The sequence below is a fragment of the Peromyscus californicus genome, unplaced genomic scaffold (assembly GCF_007827085.1).
Source record: "Peromyscus californicus insignis strain IS unplaced genomic scaffold, ASM782708v3 Scaffold_9__1_contigs__length_137607984, whole genome shotgun sequence".
NCBI lineage: Eukaryota > Metazoa > Chordata > Mammalia > Rodentia > Cricetidae > Peromyscus > Peromyscus californicus.
In genome coordinates, this window is record NW_026294617.1 from 119,470,124 (window position 1) to 119,492,547 (window position 22,424).

Below are 22,424 nucleotides of genomic sequence, written 5' to 3' on the forward strand. Positions count from 1 at the left end.
TGAGACTGTACTTGGACCCATGCTGCAGGGAGCTGGCGCAGGTAAATTCACTTTCTCTTTCTGATTTTTGTTTGTTTGTTTTTCTCAGGCACCTTCGTCTTGATCTTCACTTGATTTCTGATTCTAAGAGGCAGCTGAAGAAAGGGCAGTAGGAACGGGTTAGTTTGTTCTGTTGTTCAGGGCCTGTGACTGGATTTCATTCTGGGCAAGGTCAAGCTCCTCCCATAATGACAAATGCAAGCAAGCTGGCACAGTTCTGGCAGCTCCGAGTCAGGAGGCAGTGGCAGTGGAACAAGCTTCCCTGCTTGCATGGACAGATCCTGTGTGTCCCTGGATCAGAAAGCAAAGACCGTCTCCATTAAGGAGTTTACAGGCAACTGTAGTATAAAAAAAGAGTGTTTATCTTCCGGAGAGTTGGACTCCAGAGCGCTTCAGCACACAGTCTGCAAGTATCAATGTGGAGATGCATTCAGTTTCTATATGACTGATCCTTATGTAACCATATCTCAAAGTTCCGTGTGTATGTGGCATTTACCTGCGTGTCCTTGTTCTGGTGGTGACAGCAGTGTCATTTCTAGGACTGGTTAACATGCAGATACTTTGGCCTGGGTTCTAGGAAGGTGGATGTAGCAGGGCTTTATTGAAAGTCCATTAAGGGAAGGCTATTTCTTTGTGGTAAAGCATAGCTATTTTGTAAACCTATTTTTAAGTTATTTTAATCCACTCTATTACTTGAGTTTTGCTCAGGAGAATCAGACTTGGGTCATATCATTAGTTCTGTGGGGAGACATATCCTTTCAGACTGCACCAAACAGTATAAGATTACAAAGACATATTATTTCCTTTCTGAAGAGTTCATCTCAGTGAGCCAGCCTATCAGTCGCCTGGGCAGGAAAATGCCCCTCAAAACATTGTAACTTCAAACATATGTTATACTGGCAGATATATTAAGATGTGTGGAGTAACTATTCTCTCAATGAGATAAGTACTATGTACCCCACAAGCCCCTCCCCCAGTGTGTGTGTGCTAATAGACCCCACAGATAGAGAGTGTAACGCTTTCTTTTCCCTCCTTTTATTTTCCTTTGTTGGATACCAGTCGAAGTTCTCACCCTGTTGCCCAGAAGCTCTAGGCATTCTCATTCTCTGCTGAAGAAACATCCCCACCCCACGCAGATGCTGACAGTCTTTCACTGCTGAACCTGCCTGATATCTTGGTCTCTAACCCGGAAATCATGACTTCTTGCTCTTTTTCTTTACCGTCCCTCTCTCCCGCTTACCTGCTGAGATCTGCACTCTGTCCCCCTGTTGCTCTTTTCCTTTTAAACTGCAATTACCCTCAATTTTTCTTTTAAGCCTATTTTTTTTACTTTTTTTATATATCAGATTTAAAAACCCACACAAAAGACCCTGTGCTTCTTGGTCAACCTACTACCAATGAAGTAAGTTTTATCCTAAGTGTATGCAGATATAATTGCAAGAAATTCGTCCTCAAATAGTATTTGAGGTTTACCCTCAAAACCAGGTAAAATATCACCCTAGTTCAAAAGGAATAAAATAAACCCTGCTTGCAATAATTACAAAAGAATGTTAAAATTCTCTTTTAGCAACTATGGGCAACTTGTGGGAAGTCAGTCAATGGCATCCAAGCCTTTGGTCAGGCAACACTGTGGGAAATCCCCTTTAACTGAATAGTCAGAACTTGTGTAGTTTCAGTTTTCAGTTTCAGTTCGGAGAGCCCGGTTAGCTTTTCCTATGCTTGCATTTCACATGCAAGTTCCCCGCCAGAGAGCTGAGAGGAGAAAGGAGTTTCCCAGAGCTGGTCAGTATTTATCAGAAGCAATCACAGCTCCGTGAGGGGGACAACAGGTTTGCACTCCTGCGAAGTTCTCTTTGAAGCAGCTTTCTTACCAGCTTTTGCTCTGGCTCGGTTCCTCAATTTTTGTTAAGGTAGGACCCGGGCATGGGTAGAAGAGACTGTTGTGGTTTAGTTTTGAAAATATTCTCTCCAGGATGGGATGCGTCTTAGCCTGGGATGCTGGATCAGCCCCTACTAAACACTGAATCGCAGTGCTATCCGACAGACAGAATTGCTCATCCGACCCTCAGAGGGTTTGTTCAGGGTCACTTTCGCTTCCTGACAATGAGAAGGCATCATGAGTAGGGACTAAACTGAAAGCTAGAAATGCCTTCCAGCTGTTTTTCTTCTGTTATAACTTCTTGGCATCCCTCGTCGCTGCTTAACTTTCCTGTGTCTCTGTTAAACCTGATGCAGCCCTTTCAGGCTGCAGCCTGGGGGTTTCTTGCCATGTCACATGCCTCATGCATGTCATATCTAAACATTTCCATTAGCTGCCAAATGAGTCCTTTCCCCCCTCTTTCTTCAAACTCAGAGCAGAAGCAATACAAAATAAGAGAAAAGCAAATAAAAATAAACATTTGAAACCTGAGCAAAAACCAGAGCTACCAAGATCTGTTTTCTCCCAGAAGTTTGTCCCCAGCACTCCTCAGCATTTTCTCTCAGAGTTCTTGGCACTTTTCTTCTCTGTAGTCCCCCCACCACCACACACACACCCCGCTGTGAAGTTTTCTGTCTTCCTTTTTTTTTTTTAAAAAAAAAAAAATTACTTTATTTGTCGCTGCCTGAGTGTATTTATCTACATCAATGGTTTCAGTTGTCCACAGAGGTAAGACGGGCATAAGGTGACTGAGGTTACAGGCAACTGTGAGTCATCTGATGTGGGTTCAACCAAACCCGGGGTCTTCTACAAGAGCCTCAAGTGCTCTATCTCTCCAACCTAACCCTCTACTGATATAAACCATATTGATTTATTTACTTCTGGCTTGTAGGAAGCAGGCTGAATGAGTTGAGTAACATCATAATGCTAATCCGTGGCAAGGCTGAGACCTGAAATCAAGTCTAAGTTACAACAAAGCCAAATTGTGATTTTAAAAATATTTTTAAAAATATTATTTTATGCGTATGAGTGTTTTGCCTACATGTATGTCTGTGCAACATATGTGTGGCTGGTGTCCATGGAAGCCAGAAGAAGGCATCAGATCCCTTGGAACTGGAGTTACAGGCAGCTGTGAGCCAGTGTGTAGGTTCTCGGAATCAAACCTGGGTCCTCTGGAAGAGCAGTCAGTGCTCTTAACCACTGTGCCATCTCTCCAGTCCCCTAAACGTTGTGGGACTCTAACAGTTACAGAGAATGTATTCCTGAGTCACAGGCTGAGCTATGCAAGGCAGAGTAATTAATTTAGGAATGTTGCTAGAGAACATTAAAAATGCAATAACTTCAGAGATTTGGCTCCAGTAAAAGCATTAAGGACTCTATCCAGATACCATTTGGTGATAACATGTAAAATATTATGATTATTAGAGATACACAGTACTAATATTCTTCATAAAGGCTGAAAATTCACTTAAATTAGTTTCTTCCTCTATTACTGACATCATTCAAAAACACAAGTGCCTCTAAGCCTCCATATTACTTGTATATGTGACCTTTCTTATCCTTGTTAATTGTAGATCATCACTGAAAGCTTCCTACATTGATATCATCTGCAAAAAAATTTTAATCTCTGCTGTGTATAAATAAGGCAACCAGAATTCTACTGATACCGGGTAGCCATATCACACCAGAAATGGGTGAGAACTGATAAGCACTTGAGTTCACTGAGTTCACTGACATGTTCACTGAGATACGGCTGCTTTCTGGCATGGGCTTGCACTAGTCACTTCCTAATGTACGTGCTTTGATGTGGTGCCATCTATGATGACTCTTCCACTGCCTGCTCCCATAAAACAGTTTCTGTTTCAGTTTCTTGGTCACAGGCGTGATTTGCCCTGTCCTGGCTCTGAGCACGAGGGGGGAATGTGTCTTTATGATCATTAAATACAACAACAAAGAACCCATACTTTTAATTGTCTGCTGGTGCAATTAATTCAGCTCTTGTTAATATTTTTGTAATGAAAAATAAATAAACTCAGTGATGATCGTGGATTTTTAGCTTCTCCATTAGATAGTCAGTACTAAAATGGAAGATAGCTGTCCCCCTGATAAGTAAAGCCAAAAAGCATGTGTTACTTTTATCATTCAGCTTAAACTATTTTATTAGACAATTATCAGGGTACCAGTAATGATGACTTTTCAATCATTTTGCCAATTACAAAATGATCATGCTCTGAAGTTTGGGACTAATAAAGGACATTCACAACTATGTAAAAATATGATGTGCTTTTTTTTTTAAAGTACAGATTCAAGAAGTATACATGTGTAGTTTCTTTGAAAACGATATATGTTAGAATTATGGCTTTTTGGCAATAAAGGAGTACAGCTTGGTCATACAGCTGAATAAGAGAAAAGCAACAAATATATTGACAAATAATGGTCAATCCAGGGATACCAGCAGGTATAAACCAAGAAACATTAGCAAGCCAGAAGCCAATGGAATGAGCTAGACCCAAACTGTCAGTAGGTAGGCTAAAGATATGGGTTTCCTGTGTCTATTAAATACTTAAAAGGCTGTACGGTATGCTATTATAGGTCTGTGAAGAGGCAGGAACTATTGTACTTTGCTATTTAGTTCTAATCTCTAGTTTTCAATTTCTCAGAAACTCAGGCCATGTTAACAGGTCATTTGTTCCAGGACTCAGCGGGTAAAATGTCTTTCTTTAAATACTACAAATTTCAGGTCATCCCATTCTTCCCCTGCAGACAAAATACCATTTTAAACATGGCTGTAGAGATCCACATGCCAGAACCCATGTGCCTCATTGGGAATAATGAGGAACAGCTGGTGGCCAACCAGGAAGCCCTGAAGGTCCTGTCAGCCATCACACAGCCAGTGGTAGTGGTGGCCATCGTGGGCCTCTACCGCACAGGCAAATCCTACCTGATGAACAAGCTGGCTGGGAAGGAGAAAGGTGAGAAACACCAAAAATGTTTGCTGAGTCCCCTCTATCTATCCACATTGTGAGCATCCAACACTAAGTGTGAGGAGAGAAAGTTGAGGACCTGTTTGGATACTGAAAGCTAATGTTTAGGCCACAGCCGCTGTTTGTATCCTCTGGGAGATAAAGGGAAGCTCTTGATCTGTGATTTAGCATGTGTTTATTCCTCAACACTGTCCCAGAAAAAGTAAAATGTATTTCCTTTATAAGAAGTAAAATATTAATGAAATAAATTCAACAAAATAAATTCAAACTATTAAGTTTTTAGAAGCATGAAATCATGTTTTTTAAAAAGAGCATCAGATCCCAACTTTAAGTCATTAGTACTAGTTGCCCATTTCTACTGTCTCTTCATCTTGTTTCCCTTACATCCTAGTTTAAATTCTCAAGGAAATTCCTGAATCTTGATCCCCTCTTCCATCAGTACCACTCATTTTGCTTTTCAGGATTTTCTGTTGGATCCACTGTGCAGTCTCACACCAAGGGCATCTGGATGTGGTGTGTCCCTCATCCTCAGAAGTCAGACCACACCCTAGTTCTGCTTGACACAGAGGGCCTGGGAGATGTGGAGAAGGTAAGGAGAGAGGATTCTGTTTAGATTGGATTTATCAGATTTATCCCCCCATGTCTTTAAATACTTAGTACGGGAAGTTCCCATCTCACCACCTATAAAATTGGTATGTCCATTTGACCTAAGTGGACTTTTCTACCCCTTCATTTTTAATAGAATGTGGATGCATGGAGTGAGAAAATATCTTCATAAGGCAGAATGAGCACTGAGTACTGCAGTGAAAATAAACTAAGTACTTCCTAAGTACTGAAACATAGTGGAATTAAAATCACTGTTACAAGCCCAGTCCTGCAGAGAATATGGGCTAATAGTTGGCTACTGGTTAGATCAAGTTGCCTAAGTTATGCCGGTAGTACCTATAGCTCCATGGTTTTGACCCAAACATGGAAGTGTCTCCAAATGTTTTTCTGTTTGTCTTTTCCAACTCATTATGTGGACAGTGGGCACACCGGCATTCTCTAGTTGCACACTGGTAAGCATTTAACACACCACTCACCACAAATAAAGCACTTCAGTCTGCAGCACTTCACTTTTTCCTAAGTGTTTCCATCATCATTGACTCCAAGCTTCTAATGCAGAGTCCAGTTTGGGAGATGTGCCTTTTATGAGTCAGCATAAGCTGGTTCTCAGACATAGCTACACCTTTCTCTTGAATGTCCATTGTGAAAAAGCCTTTGTTTGTGTTATCTTTGTTTAAAAAAATTTGATTTGTCAAGATTCACAGATAACAAGCCATAATTTGAGCTTGATTTACTCAATTTGCAGCATGGGAAACATAGTTATGAACTCCTTCTTCAGCATTGTCTTGGAGTGAGAAAAGATTGTTAATGAGACCAGCTTATGGATAGTAGTAATAAGTAATACAGATATATGTACCACACATATAAGGCAGTTTTGTTTTGCCCCTGTAAAACTTTAATTTTAGGTATTCTGGTTGCCTTACTAACTTTATTCATTTAGCAACTATCTAAGAGTCATTAGAAGAAATACTAGAGAGTTAGCAATGGATGAATCAGCATAAAATTACCAATGAGAAAAGCAAGCAAAATGCATGCCTACAAATTATTTTTGCTCATTTTGTTTAAATATCTGTATATCAACATTTTATTTTTGGTGATACTCACCCAAGAATGCCCTGAGACATGACTTAAATTTGTTCTGATTTCTAGATTGATGAAAAGAGTGATACTCAGATTTTTGCACTGGCAATCCTTCTCAGTAGCACCTTCGTATACAACACCATGAACAAAATTGACCAGGGGGCTATCGACCTACTGCAGTATCCTTTTGTGGTCTAGGACAGCACCACACTGGAGAAAACACACCACCTGTGCACCTATGAGACCTTCTGGACTCTTACCAATTAAAACATAGAGGCTAAGGAGACGGCTCAGTCAGTGAAATGTTTGTCACACAAGAATGAAGACATGAGTTTGGATCCACAACATCCACATAAAAAGCCAGGCATGGCAGTGTGTGCCTGTAACCCCAAGGCTGGGTGTGGGTATGGAAAGTCCAAGGTAGGAAGATTCCTGGGGCCTGCTAGCCAGCTAATATAGCCAATCAGGTAGCTCCATATTCAGTAAGAGACTCTTTCTCAAAACACAAGGTAGAGAGAACTAGGGGAAGATACCCAATACCAACATCTGATTTCAACAGATATGTACATCTGCACACGCAGAAGGGCACACACACACACACACACACACACACACACACACACACACACCCCAACCTTTTTCTTTTAGGCCACCAGCCAGCTCCCGAATCATGACACAGAGACTTATTAGTTTTGAATGCTTGGCCTAGCTGAGGCTCGTTTCTGGCTAGCTCTTTTAACTTATATTAACCTGTTTCTCTTTATCTACCGTTTGCCTCAGGGCTTGTTACCTTTCTTACTTCTGTATATCTTACTTTCACTGTTTCTCATGTCTGCTGGCTGGCATCTGCCTGGCTTCTTGTCCCGGGCATGTCCCTTATTCTCTCCTCCTTCTTCTCTGTCATTCTTCCTTTCTTCTTTCTAAATTTCTCCTCCCACTTATTCTCTCTGCCTGGCAGCCCCACCTATCCCTCTCCTGCCTAGCTATTGGTCATTCAGCTTTTTATTGGACCAATCAGGAGCCTTAGACAGGCAAGGAGAAACAGATGCAACACATCTTTACATAATTAAACAAATGCAGCATAAACAAAAGTAACACACCTTTACAAATTAAAGTAATATTCCACAGCATAAACAAATGTAACATATCTTTACATAGTTAAAGTAATATTCTACAGCACATACACACACACATACACATACACACACACACACACAAACACACACACTCAGAGTAAAACATGATACAGAGTAGAAACACAAGGAAACGAGCCCTCATGGATGTCACCAGTGCAGTGTTCATTCAGTTCAGTGTAGAAGGAACAGAAGAGGTTTAAGGAGCATTAGGTACAGCCACACTTCTGCCAGTTTCCCTCAACTGTGTCTCAGCAATGTGACAGAACTGACAGATCTGCTCCGGACAAGAAACTCCTCTGAACTTAGTGAACTTGAAGAACCTGCTGACATGAGCTTCTTTCCAGACTTGGTGTGGACACTGAGAGATTTCTACCTGGGCCTGGAAACAAATGGGCATGCCATTACATCAGATGAATATCTGGAGAATTCACTGAAGCTGAAACAAGGTAACAGAGCTTCAGTTTGGGAAAAAGAAAAAAAATACCCAGAAACTTATTTTTTATAAGTAGCTAAGTATAGAATTTTCCATATTTACCCACCCATCATTTTTACAAAATAACAATGAGTATTTAATTTAGAATGAACTAATAGATTCAATATTAAATTCTATTTGTCTTCAGTTACTAAACAAATTTCTCTCTTTTTTATGGTTTCCTTCCTAGTTAGTTTTTATTCTTTATGCTTAATGCAACATCAGGGGAAAGGTCATTTATTTAAATTAAATAGATTAAATTGGATATAAATTATATTCTAGATAAATCCTGTATTTCCTTCTCCAGGTAGTGATGAAAGAACCCAAACATTCAATCTGCCCAGACTGTGCATCCAGAAGTTCTTTCCAGTGAGGAAATGCTTTGTTTTTGACTCCCCTACTCACAGAAATAAGCTTTCCCAGCTTCAAACACTCAGTAGTGAGGAGCTGAGTTCTGACTTCGTGCAGGAGCTGTCAGAGTTCTGTTCTCATATCTTCAGTCATTCGAAGACCAAGACTCTTCCAGGTGGCATCCAGGTCAATGGACCTCGTGAGTACTTTTTAAAGGATTTTATTCCAACTCATCATAAAGAGTAGAGAATGCATAGAAATTCTTTGTTGGTGAATTGACAGCTGGGTCAGTCATTGCCGGGATGGAAATCCAATGTACCATGGTGACAAAATTAGAGCATATACCAAGCACACCTCTAGTGCTGTTTTAGTAAAACCTCAAAGTTACATCAAATAAAATCCTAAGAATGAAGACATCAAGTTAGAGAAGTTTCACCCATTTACTCTTGAAACAGATTAACTCATGTGGGTTGACGATATTTCCATAACATATATTAATTAGATTTTTATTATGTCACACAGTATTTGATATGTACAAGATAAGATAAAATAAAGTAAGATAAATACATACATGTTCCCTGTAGTAACAGAACTTTTCTGGTGAAAAAAAAACTACAGATGTTGAATATAATTCTATATTGTTTAGGATCCTGAAAGATGTCTGTACAAGCTCCTGAGTGCAGTTTATCTTGAGAACCCCATGTTTTAGAACTTGGCAAATACTTCATATATTGTGAAAGGAATTTGTATTACCTCCATACAGAAGCTGGCTAGGAAGAAAACCACGGGGGTTTTGATGAAGAATAAGGTCTAGATTGCTGAATACTCTTCATAGAGGAAAGTAACTCATACCACCTTAACCATGAAAAAATAAAACAAAAAGGAAAAAATTGAATGAAATAGAAAACTGAAAAAGAAAAGGTATAGGAAGCTTAAAGAAGCAAAGACCTAAAGCATTTTAATCAGATGACTATCCATAACTTTTATATGATCATCTTATTTCTCCATAAAGAATGATAAAATGCAGGTCATCACATATATCTTGAGAACTCCTCTATTTTCTTCCTTCAACAAGGACTTGGGGTTTTTGTTGTTGTTTTTATAAGTTTTTCCTCAAAGAAAGAACTACTTGTCCTCTTAATCTCATAGTTCTTCAAAAGAACTTCTTCAGGCCACTTGAATACTATGTAGAATGCTGAAAAGCTGCAAGAAATACCTAGCATTCTCAGAATGATTCTAAGAGATCTTAGACTCCTTTTCTGCATATGATACAAACATCTCTTCCTTCTCTGAAGGTCTAGAAAGCCTGGTGGTGACCTATGTCGATGCCATTAATAGCGGGGCTCTGCCCTGCATAGAGAATACAGTGATAACCTTGGCTCGGAGAGAGAATTCTGCTGCAGTGCAAAAGGCCATCACCCACTATGACCAGCAGATGAGCCAGAGGGTAAAGTTGCCCATAGAGACTCTCCAGGAGCTGCTGGACCTACACAAGACCTGTGAAAGTGAAGCCATGGAAATCTTCCTGAAGCATTCTTTAAAGGACGATAACCAATGTTTCCAGAAGGAATTGGAGGTCATTATTTTCTATATTTGTTTGTAGATATCAGGTTCAACAGAAAGCAAGAATACTTCTACAACTGTTAAAATAGGGCTAATTAAAAAAAAATCAGTTCCCACTAGATTGGAAGGTGAGACAGTTACTTATGTGGCCTTAATATGAGTTAATTTTGAAAAGAGGAAAACCTGAAAAGAATCTGGCTCCAAGGATCTTGACATCTTCACACACACACACATGTGTGCACGTACACTTCACCTCATGTATACTCATGAAAAAACTTGAATATCTTTTACCTCTTTCAAGATCATCATTAACAGAGCATTTACTTTTTATTGATCAAGTGGATAGAACTGCCTTCGTATCCATTAAGATATAACAAATGTAGGATTAATAGAATAAGCAGATAATGCACCCAGTGATTCAATTTCACACTTACCTAGAAGCAGAAAAACTCTGAAAAAAATGTTGTTAAACAGTTGGTTGCATTTAAAATTATGGTGCAAGCGAGAGCTGTGCAACCATAAAATCACATCTAAGGTGGAAATAGCATATTAAAAAAAGTTTCAAGTAATCTCAATTAAATTCAGTGGGACACACACACACACACACACACACACACACACACACATACACACACACACACACACACACACGAGAGTGATTTCTTGGGAATAGGAAGGTTTTGGTAGATGGAGGGGAAAAGATGAGAGAAAATAAGGGGGGGGTAAACTTGAGTAAACTTCACTGCATAGATGTAGGAGGATATCAAGATATGATGAGTAGATTAAAAATATAAACATGCTGGGTGGGCGGTGGTGCACGCCTTTAATCCCAGCACTCAGGAGGCAGAAGCAGACAGATCTCTGTGAGTTTGAGGCCAGCCTGCTTTATAGAACTAATTCCAGGACAGCTGGGGCTACACACAGAAACCCTGTCTCAAACAAACAAACAAACAAACAAACAAACAAACAAACAAAAACAAGGGAGGGTATTCTATTCACAATTCTCTCTCACTGTTCCTTAATAAACATCTTAATAAATCTGCTGTTAAAAAGGAAGACATTTCTAACTGCCAAGTAAATGTAACTTTTCATAGAGTATTATTTTTGCAACCTTTCCAGCTTTGATAAGGATATAATCTTACATATGTTTCTCTAAGTTTCTAAAAAATAAAATGCAGATCCTTTTGAGAAACAATTTCCAGAAACACTGAAGTAGACCTAACATCTCCATGTTTTTTTTCCTTTAAAGACTCTACTAAGTGCAAAGCAGGATGAGATTTGTAAGAAGAATGTAGAAGCCTCTGCAATCCACTGCTCAACCCTACTTGAGAGTATTTTTAAGCCTCTGGAACAAGAAGTGGCAGGGGGCGTCTATGCTAAACCAGGAGGCCACAATCTCTACCTTCAGAAGATGGAACAGCTGAAGGCACAGTATCGTCAGCAGCCAGGGAAGGGGACACAGGTATCCTTCATTCCCAGTACAAGTGCAGGGATATGCATTACGTCTCTGTCTGTGAGTTACTCTTTTGTTGAGTGAAATGCACTTGGCATTGATGTTATAGCAGAGAACTTCTACTTTAGCCACAGCTGTAGATGAAAACAAACCATCACTGTCATCACTAGACTACAACTGTCGCCATCCATGTTTATGAACATCAAAGGAGCTGATTAGGATCACACAAGACAGAATCTCAATAAGTGAAGCCAATTTAGGGAAAGCCAAAAATGACTGGCTTAAAAGGTTTTTATTTCAAGTATAGATACATGCCGAGTTCAAATGATGTCATCCATTTTCCTTCTTTTTATTTCTTTCCAACCCCTACTTAATTTTCCTGTTTTGTTTTCCTGACTGTTAGCTTCATTTCCAAGCAGTGCCACCCTCCTCCCCCAAAATCCAGAAGTCTCTGACATGGCCCAAGTTTGCCTTTAGAGACTTACATCTCAGAGGAGGGCAAGCATGTCTGCTCCAGCACCCATATTAGTTTTTAAAACACCCAAGTTTCAGTATTTCTCCATCTGTAAATTAGACTGTTGGGTGTAGCATCCCTGGGTGCTCTGACTGGCCAGGCTAGCATCATTTCCATGGGTGTAGATTGATGGACAGACCCATCATGTACAGGCTGAGCATCCGTTAGGAGGGAAAGATAGTGGGAGAAGAAATAAAGACATTTTCCAGGTTGCAAATTAGCATTTTCTAATTCTAACAGCGTGTTTTGGGGTTTCCAGGCTGAGGAAGTGCTGCAGAAATATTTGAAGGCCAAAGAATCACTGAGCAAAACAATTCTACAAACAGACCAGGCTCTCACAGCCAAGGAGAATCAGAGGAAAGGTGAGCAGGGAAATGGAAGCAATCCATGATGTTCAAGAAGTTCAAAATTAACACAGCCTGAATTTGCAAGGAGAGCACTGTGCTCGTCCCAGAGACTTGTGACTTTCCTTTCTCCTCAGTGGAGCAAGCGAGAGCGGAGGCTGTAAGGGCAGAAGCGCGGAGGTTGGAGGTGATTCGAATCCAGGAGGAGCAAAAGAGGGCAGAGCGAGAGAGACTACATCAAGAGAAACTGAAGCAAATAGAGATTGACAAAGCAAACTTCCAGGCAGAGCAACAGAGGATCAGGGAACAGAGGCTCCAGGTACTTGCAAACTGTTTGCTCTCAAATGTTGCTCAGCTACTCCCATCTGTCAAGGTGACAGTATGATGGCCCATGGGGAAAGGCAGTCTCATGGGGTAGCTCAGGGCAGAGACCCTGAAGCCAAACTGCTGGATGTCAACCCCAAGCACCACTTTTTACCAATGTCTGTTTGTCTATGCAAGTTGTCTCTTCTCTCTGTACTTTAGTGCAGCACAGAGGCAGGAACAGCACGTTTTACAAGGTTATAATAAATGTTTTAACATTTACGTTTAGAATGATGTTTGGCACAGAGTATACATAATCAATTATTAAACAATGAAGGCATTTCTTGACTAACTACCTCTTCTGTTTGTTACTTGCTCTGGACAATCATGTGTCTTGATCATGGTTTCCTGTTTGTTTGTTTGTTTTATGTGGCTGTTCATGTTCTGTGTTTTCATTCCTGCCTTGCCTTGATCATTTCTGGTTCTGTTGTTCTTTAATTTGCAGTTTGTTTCCAATATGTTTCTTTAGTTTTATCAGCACTCAAGAAGCATCTTTGTATGCATTCTCTGATCTGATCACCATGAAGGAGAGCCATTGTGTCCCCAGTGAATTAAGTAAATTTCCATAAAAATAACCTAAATACTGGCATCACACAGGCTTGCAAATGGAATCTCAAACATGGCTGCTTCTGCAGAGATGGTATGACATTCCTAGCCACCACTCATAAACTTACCAGTGTATCTACAGGTAGTATCTTTAGCAGGAGCTACTCCAACATATTCTTGATATCCCCGTGCTTTCCTGAAAGGCAGAGTGAACAATCACTTCTGCCAGTCAAAGTGTGTTGCTCTGGACCCAACTCTTTAGCTAGAACTCAGATGGCTGCATTTGACTCTGGACAACAGGCACCTTGTCACTCTGTATACAGCCTCTTTTGGTAGGAAAATATCTGACAATATTCCATGTGTGAATGAGAATTGAAGTAAATATGTGACTGGGATTGCCAAGGAAAATTTTTGGCCTAAGGAAGAAGGGCATGTTGGGGTGAAATTCTAAATACACTAACATTTCAGAGATTGAAACACGCTGTGTCTGAATGAGAGAAAAGGGTGAAAAGTGATAGAAGTGATATATGGATGAGGAGTTGTTCAGGGATTGTCTATTGCTACCATTGAGTAACATGAGTATGGACAAGCCAATGGTTTTGGAATGAGAAAAGAGTTTGATATTATTATTATTATTTTGCTAAGCTTTGTCATTTCTGTTTATTGTTTCTTAGGAACAAGCTGCGAGGATCAAGGCAGAACAAGAAGCTCAACTCAGACAACTCAAGGAACAGCTTCAAAAAGCAAAAGCAACGAACTATCACTCATCAAATAATGAGTGTATCTTACTTTAAAACACCAAAAGTCAGGACTTCCCTTTCTTACTGCTTCTTATTGAAGGAGCAAGAGACCAAAGGACTTGAGACAACCGTAGTTATAAAATCCCAATGCCCCCTGTCTGACTGCCATAATTGTCTCAAGGTATTTTAAATTACCTAGGGGGTGTTGACTTGACCAACTTCTTGGACTCACATGTGTATCCTTCCTTTTGGTAGACATAGATAGAAAATACCTATGAGAAATCAGAAACAATGTATATTTCTCAACTGGATGGAAGCCCCTAGTCTGAGGGCAGTGTGGCTCCTCAGTACTGTTAGCTGGCCATTTGCATGTTCTCTTTCCTCTCTCTTTTTCCTTTGGGAGCCCAATCACACTATAGTCAACCTTGTTACATGCCCAGATATCATGTCACTCATTTAGAGGTAGATTTGTTTTTACTGATTGTCTTCTCTGCCAGGTTCATATTCTATCTTTTGTTATGTTCATTAAAGAAATTCTTCTTTACTAATACAGAGTTTTTGATATATACATTTGCCATTGGCTCTGTCTGTTTCCATTTTTCTTCCTTAAAGTCTACACCTGCCCATACATATTGCTCACTTTCTTTCTTTTTTTTATTTTAGTATTTCGAGACAGGTTTCTCTGTGTAGCTTTGGATCCTTTCCTGGATTTCGCTTTGTAGACCAGGCTGGCCTCAAACTCACAGAGATCCAACTGGCTCTGCCTCCTGAGTGCTGGGATTAAAGGTGTGCACCACCATTGCCCAACTTCTACCAGATTCTTAAACAGTGTTTTAAATGGTTTCTAATCATCCTAAGTCTGTCTCTATTCATGGATTTCTTTGCTTTATCTCTTTAAAAATGAATGACTATACTTGGTTTTACTGCATGTCTTAAAATTCTTTTAATTAAATGCTGTGCATTATTGGTATCATAGTTAAGACATAGATTTATGCTTAGAATGTGCATTCCCCTTTTGTATTAAGATGTTTCTGGCAAGCACTGGCTCAGTGTAATTGTTCAGATGCAAACAGCTGTAGTTTGTTCTATAGAATAGCTCTTGCTTGTATCCATCAAGAAGACAACAGAGAGAGAGAGAGAGAGGAGAGAGAGAGAGAGAGAGAGAGAGAGAGAGAGAGAAGAGGGAGAGGGAGAGGGAGAGGGAGAGGGAGAGAGGGAGAGAGGGAGAGAGGGGAGAGAGGGAGAGAGGGAGAGAGGGAGAGAGGGAGAGAGGGAGAGGGAGAGGGAGAGGGAGAGGGAGAGAGAGGGAGGGAGAGGGAGAGGGAGGGAGAGGGAGGGAGAGGGAGGGAGAGGGAGGGAGAGGGAGGGAGAGGGAGAGGGAGGGAGAGGGAGGGAGAGGGAGGGAGAGGGGGAGGGAGAGGGAGGGAGAGGGGGAGGGAGAGGGAGGGAGAGGGGAGAGGGAGAGGGAGAGGGAGAGGGAGAGGGAGAGAGAGAAGAATTATTTGCTTATATAAGTCTCATTCTATTGCTCAATAAAATGGAATGTAAATGTAAAATGCACTAAATTGATTCTTCTGTATGCCTCAACTTTATATACTATAGTTCTTGCTCATCCTGAAATTCACATGTAATAAATGTTTACCCTGGAGCTTGAATAGTTACTATTTCATTTAAAGTAGGAACTCAAATTAAATTAGCTCAATGACATTATAGTCTAGATAGACAGTTCAGAATAAGCAGAGAAAACAATCTGTAAGAAAATTCAGCAAAATAAGTTATTACTTCTGAATGATAGCATTAGGGATTTTAATGTAAAAACCCACAAATTTTGTATGTATGTATGTATGTATGTATGTATCTATCTATCTATCTGTCTGTCACCTATCTATCTTCTATCTATTATCTGTCTGTCTGTCACCTATCTATCTTCTATCTATTATCTGTCTGCCTCCCTACCCTGTTTGATGAAGGGATAAATTATGTTAATTTACACCAGTACTTTTTAAGAAATGGCGAGGGTGAAAAGAGGAGAAATGAACATGAATTATGGAGTCCACACCGGCTGTTGGGAAAAAACATGAGGAACCAGCCTAGGTGGCCAAATGATGGCATGTGGTCAGATGGTGCCGGTCAAGCCCATGATTCAGCCTCTCCATTTGGTTCCTGCTGCATACCCCGAATCTTAGGACACATTGCTCCTCTTTGGGCATTCACCGGGGGCTGCAACAAAGAGCAGAAGTGTGCAGCCCATTATCATCTGCCTAAAGTGGGCTTACAGAATGAAAGACCAAGCCCTAGGCTGCAGAGATATTGCTGTGCAGTGGTTTCTTCTTAGCTGCTACCTTCAATCTCAGATGCTTCTTGACATTTTCTGTCAGGCTTTGCAAAAATAAAAAAGATGCTCATCTTACAGATGGCTTAGCTGCCAGAATTTGTACTTTGTATATTTTTTTTTTAATATAGCCATACTTAATAGTTCATAGATTCCACAATGATGTGGAATATTCCAGTTCCTTTGGATTAAGTATCTGTGAAAAATAACTATCAGGTTTGTTTTTATTTCTTTATCTTGCACTTTTTAAAAAATGTATGACTCATGCATACATCAACATAATGTACTAGAATTAATCTCATTCTAGTTAAATTTGGAGTTAAAATCTCTTAGATGTTATTATCTCAGTTCTCCTTTGAAGTAAGAGCAAAATCTAAAAGCAAACAAACAACAAAACCCTCACACTTTATAACTTTGTATATATTTCATATGTTCCTTCCTTTAGAATTCAGAAATATACATCTGCAATAAAACACCTACACCTAGGGCTCAGAAAAAATTGTGGAAGAAGAGCAGAAAGGCTGTAAGACACAGAGAGCCACGATCCCTGCCAGCAGATAATGTCCTCTAGACAGAACAGGGAAAATACACACAGGAAACCACAGCAATATTGTTGCCTGAACAAGATCAGTATAATGGCAACACCAGATGGGATGGTAACATGGACGGGGGAAATTCTGCATGATTTCACTCCTAAATGAAGAGCTATAGGAAGTCAATGGCTGCTTTGAGAGAGAATCAGTTTCTTTCTAGGAAGGACTCCTACATAAGTTGTTCAATCACAAGTGGTCAATCCTGGGCACATGTACATATGAGCAATGCTAAATGGACTCAGTGGAATATATACATATATATATATATATGCATATATCTCTCCTATATATTGTATGTTATATTAATTAGTATATCAATCAATATCCCTTTTGTTTACTGCTGGATTCCAAGCGCAGAGAACCAAGCTTTGTTCCTCCCCAACTAAGATGGTATTGGATCTTACCATCAAATTTACAGCCTCATTCCTATCTGTCAACAGTCTTTTGGCTCTCAAGTTTCATAGCACTGTCTCTCTTATCTAAATTACTGTTTATTTTATATAATCCTATACTCTTCTAATACTTCCACAGATGATTGTATTATTTACATTTATATTTGCATATTTGTCTCTAAAAATGTCATATTCTTGACCTATGAAAATATTTATCTGTATAAGTAATTCAGTGTCTAGCTTTTTATAAATGGCTACAGTTTGCTGAATTTAGTTGAGTAGCATGTATGTCCCCAATGTAACCACAGTTTATACAATTTTGCTATAGAAACAATTTTTAATTCTGTACCTATTGCATTTTAATAGGTAGTACTAAACATTTCACTCACAGCAAAAAAAGTCATTTTCTTCTCTACATACATAATAGTGTAACTGAGGTTTTGAAAAGATTGGTACTAAGACACAGAATTAGATTTGACATTTTTTGTTGTCTTCAAACTTTTATGATTTGTTTACTATTGAATGACGTTAAGCCCAGCTCAAATGGCTAATAAATGCAGAGGAAATGAAGAATGTACTCCTTGCTCCCTTGCCCTCATGTGCCTTATGGAGTGACCCTAAGAATGACTCATGGATCTTCAGCCTTGCTGTGCTCTGGACAGCACTGTCTACACCAGTATGAGCACCATCAACCTCTAGGCCCTGAGATCAAACTGCCATGTTTCATTGAACTTTGGGTAATGGCAACTGCTACTTTTTTCATTATTGTAACTTAGTTGGTTAAAGGTGATAGTAGATAAAAGCTAGTACTACCAATGGAGTTTAAAGTTTGGTTTGTAAATATATAATATGGGGCATTTATCTGTGACCCATCTATGTAATTGAACCAGAGATAATAGAAGCTAAAGCCTCTTTGATCTGAAACGAGAGAAAGAGAGAGAGGAGGAGGAGGAGGAGGAGGAGGAGGAGGAGGAGGAGGAGGAGGAGGAGAAGGAGGAGAAGGAGAAGAAGAAGAAGAAGAAGAAGAAGAAGAAGAAGAAGAAGAAGAAGAAGAAGAAGAAGAGGAAGAAGAGGAGGAAGAAGAAGAAGAGACTCAGATGTGCCTCCATGTTTCTTTCCAGATCTTGTTTGATCTAATCAGGATTCCATTCTGTAGCTGGAAACAGAAAAATGATCCATCTTCGTGAAGATGACAACCTAGAGAAGATCTTGAATTGATCCCAGGTATCAGAGCAAGGCCTGGGATGGGAAAGCCTCAGAAGAAGGCAGGATCTTCTAAGCCCTATTGTTTTTCATTGCCATCAACTTTTGAGAGTGATTGAGGCCCATGGTGACTGGTGGTTGGTTACTGTGGGTTATTACTTGAGAGATTCTAGTGGTTGGAGTTTCAAATCATCTAAGAAATTTATGACCCAATACTGGACTAGTCATGTTAATACAACTAGTACTGAAATGAAAGTGGGTTGAATGCTTTCAATGTCATAATTTCCCAAGGCTTACAAAGTCGTGCTCTTTGTTACATGTTTTGACCTGTCTTCACTAGTAAACGTAGCTCATCAAACTGGAAGCTGCTGTAAATACAAAATCACAATGAGATAAAATGATACTTAAATTATTTCATGCAATATATTTTACTAGTAGTGAACTGTCTCATACTTCAAACAAATGAAATTCAGATACTAAATGATCCAGAAAAAAAAGTAGATATAGCTTTTCAGTAAAATCATTAAATCCCTCTTCTTATTTCTTCATATTATTTTTTTCATTCTCTAGCCTTATTTAAGGAGTTATTTTAATATTATGAGACTAACATATATTATTTACCAACATATGTAACTGATGGCATTTAGAGGGGATATCTACTTCATTTACTCATTCTCTTATCCGTTATGTGAATAAATGTGTATTTGAACATAGGATATATCATAGAGACATATAGTAGGGTTTGGATATGTCTGATAAATGTGCTTTGGAAATGTGAAAAAAAAATCCCCAAGTTTCTGAGGTTAATTTAAAGGAAGTGGGAGGAGATCTTATGGGCAGTTTTTGTTTATATTTAGAATCTACTTCTATATTGACCTCAATATTTTTTGTTTTCATCCTGACATTTTCCCCTTTCAAAATCCTGTCCATATTTCCTATATTGCTTTACTTAAAGTCTCCTTTTCATTCCTGGTACTGCAATAATAATCATATGCACTTCTGAGATTTAAAAATATTTTATTTATCAACCATCCAACAAATATTTAGCAAATACTCAGGGGCAGACACCACCCAACAGCTGAGTAAAGCAGGCAGAAAACCATTGGCAGAGTCAATAATACAATTTAATGTATGCTGTAGCGATTCAAACCACAGGAAAAGGTGGAGAACTTTCTAGGAAGGGAGACAGGGGCATTGAGATGAAGGGACAATACTTGTGCTAAGGGCTAAAGGTTAGACAAGCAGCCAGGCAGAAGAAAAATGATGTGCAGACATATATAAAAAGAGTAAGTTAAGTGCTCAGGGAACTGCACAGCCATCTGGTTGTCTGGAACCTGGTGTGAGTTGTGAATGTGTCATTGGGGCAGGAAGAGTCTAAGGCACTGAGAGGAAAGCTACTGTGGGGTTTTCATGTCTCACAAGAGTCTGGATTTTAGTTCATCCACGGCCAGAAAGAAAACGCGAGATATTTCAGAAAAGGATGTGAACTTTACTGGGTCCAGTGTATGACTGTATAGAACCACGATATATTCAGAAAGAGGCTGACATTGTGCACACAAGGTGATGGGCAGAGCTCATCTCTTAGAAGGCTGGATGGGAAGAATTTCTTATAGCTAAAGGCATTTCTCTCTTTCTGTGGAATGCACGCTCTGCTGAGTCTGAAAACTAAGAAGTGTAGCTGTGGTCAGATGTCAGCTGAGAAGGTCCTTTCCCACCACATTGCAAAATCAACTCTTGATGGCTCAGGAGAAAATATCCCAGGCAGTCTGTTGTCTTCTGTCTCCATGGCCTCTGCATAGCACCAAATGAGCCATGAAGGAGACACTGACAGAAACTGCAAACAACGAAAGCGAAGGAGTAGGCTGTGGGCACCAAAAGAGGGAAGTGGCAAGGTAAGTATTGACCAAAGGAAGGAGGAAATAGAGGGGAAAGGAAAACCACCCAAGAGCAGGAGAGGATGCTGGAACACACATGGCTCATTGAAGTCTGAGATCAGTCTGTATTCTGCTGAAGTCCTTGAACTCACTTGATTACAGTACTTCCCACATGCTGGGTCATTCTTTTCTGGTGATTTCAGGAAGATCTCATTGAGCTCCAATTGAACAGGGTCTTAGTCTCATATTTCTGCAGTTTCTGCTGTCTTGCTGCAGTGATAAAGTCAATCTGAAGTAGATCCTTTTGGTCTTGAAAAAAAGCATCATAAAAATAGCTTTTTAAATGAAAGCTGTAAAACTTGTATTTTTTTTCTCAGATTTGCCTAATTCACCCTGTCTTACTGCAACCAAATGCATTCATATCCTAGCCTTGAGTCTAACAACTAGTATTCTACAGAGTTCCCAGTTTCCATTGTTCGATGGGCTGTTCACTTCAGTTAACTAACAGATGGGAATCAAACCCACATTCCCAACTGCAGGGTCACCTTAAGAACTATGAAGGTACGGTTCTCAGGCCTGCCCTAGCCCCATGTCCTACCTAGCTCAGTAAGGACGCCCAGGGAACCCTAGGGAGGCATGAAACACAGGCACTTTACTCTTCTGGTCTGAAGATATATGCTCTTTAACCCAACATGAGGTTACATCCCAATCACAAAATCACCCTAAAATGAAATGCATCAAGACACTTAACCAACCAATGATTACAGCTCACTCTGTTGTGTGTTAGCAGGCTGTAGATGTAACCAACCGTCTTATTAAATAAGAAACACAGAACCAATGCAAAGAAGAAAGTCAAGAGATCAGAGCTAAGAGCCTTACCCTGCAGCTAGCCTCTTAAGCCAAGAGACCTCTCCGAAAGAGACCTACTTCCTGTGTGTTTGTCTTTATATAGTCTTTCTGTTCTGCCTTCTCATTGGTTATAAACCCAAACACATGACTGCCTCATCACTGCCTGTCTCTAGAGACTTCCAGGTCTTCTATGGTTGGTATTGAGATTAAAGGCGTGCATCTCCAATACTGGCTGTATCCTTGAACACACAGAGATCTACCTAGCTCTGTCTACCAAGTGCTGGGATTAAAGGTGTGCGCCACCACTGCCACGCTCTTGCTATGGCTCTAATAGCTCTGACCCTCGGGTAACTTTATTTATTAACATACAATTAAAATCACATTTCAGTACAAATAAAATACTACCATAGCAGGCATCTGGGCAATGTCACCTAAGACAAAGCTTACTTAATTTTTTCAAAACATCTTTTGTAATCGCTTTGTTTTTGCCTTTGAAAACCTCCTTGTGGAAGGAGGCATAGGGAAGCTGATCTCCAGCAGGGACTGTAGAAAAGAGAGAAGCCAGTGTTCTCACGTGCTGCTGTACAGCAAAGTAATGGTGACAACGTGGTACACGTCTCAAAAAGGAATGTTAACTGCTAGAAGAGATAACTATGTTAACTCAATCTACACCATACATCGTATGATGTATACAGTTTGTATGCATGCGTGGAAACATCCATTACCCCATTAATATCTACAGTATTAATATCATGTATGGGCTGAAAATTTTTAAGTTAAAAAAATTTCTTTGCATCATCTTCTTTGAATAAGCTAATAGCTCACTGTGGCAGGAGCTGGCTTATTCCTGTTGTAACACTCTGTTATTGCCCAGTAAAAGTCAGTGTTTAGAGAATCCGCAAATTGTTTTCATTTTTGTCTGACAATCTGGCAGGGAACTTTGAACTTGGCTCTCACAGGTTCTGTTTTTGTTTCCTGGAAACTGTGCAAATCCAGAAAGCAAGCAATAACAAGTCAATTTAGTTTCAATTTCAGTTCTTTATCACCACAAGAGGATGGGTGCAATATCCTG

At 39.8% G+C, this 22,424-nt stretch overlaps 1 protein-coding gene across 1 annotated transcript; it reads left to right on the forward strand.

Moving 5' to 3' along the window:
- The first annotated feature begins 1,742 nt into the window (after positions 1-1,742).
- Positions 1,743-15,225, forward strand: LOC128105512 (guanylate-binding protein 5-like). The gene is made up of 11 exons (XM_052730733.1): positions 1,743-1,949; positions 4,721-4,929; positions 5,403-5,530; positions 6,697-6,806; positions 8,016-8,209; positions 8,543-8,785; positions 9,882-10,162; positions 11,399-11,611; positions 12,376-12,478; positions 12,598-12,779; positions 14,044-15,225. The coding sequence occupies exons 2-11, from the start codon at positions 4,740-4,742 to the stop codon at positions 14,161-14,163; spliced, it is 1,764 nt and encodes a 587-aa protein (XP_052586693.1). The 5' UTR covers positions 1,743-1,949; positions 4,721-4,739; the 3' UTR covers positions 14,164-15,225.
- Positions 15,226-22,424: the final 7,199 nt, after the last annotated feature.

What these genes read in the sequence shown, in the direction of transcription:
- LOC128105512 (XM_052730733.1), top strand. Translation starts at nt 4,740, where the DNA reads ATGGCTGTAGAGATCCACATGCCAGAACCCATGTGCCTCATTGGGAAT. An exon ending in AGCCAGGGAAGGGGACACAG is followed by an intron (nt 11,612 to 12,375) that starts GTATCCTTCATT and finishes TGGGGTTTCCAG; the next exon opens with GCTGAGGAAGTGCTGCAGAA. An exon ending in TCAGGGAACAGAGGCTCCAG is followed by an intron (nt 12,780 to 14,043) that starts GTACTTGCAAAC and finishes ATTGTTTCTTAG; the next exon opens with GAACAAGCTGCGAGGATCAA.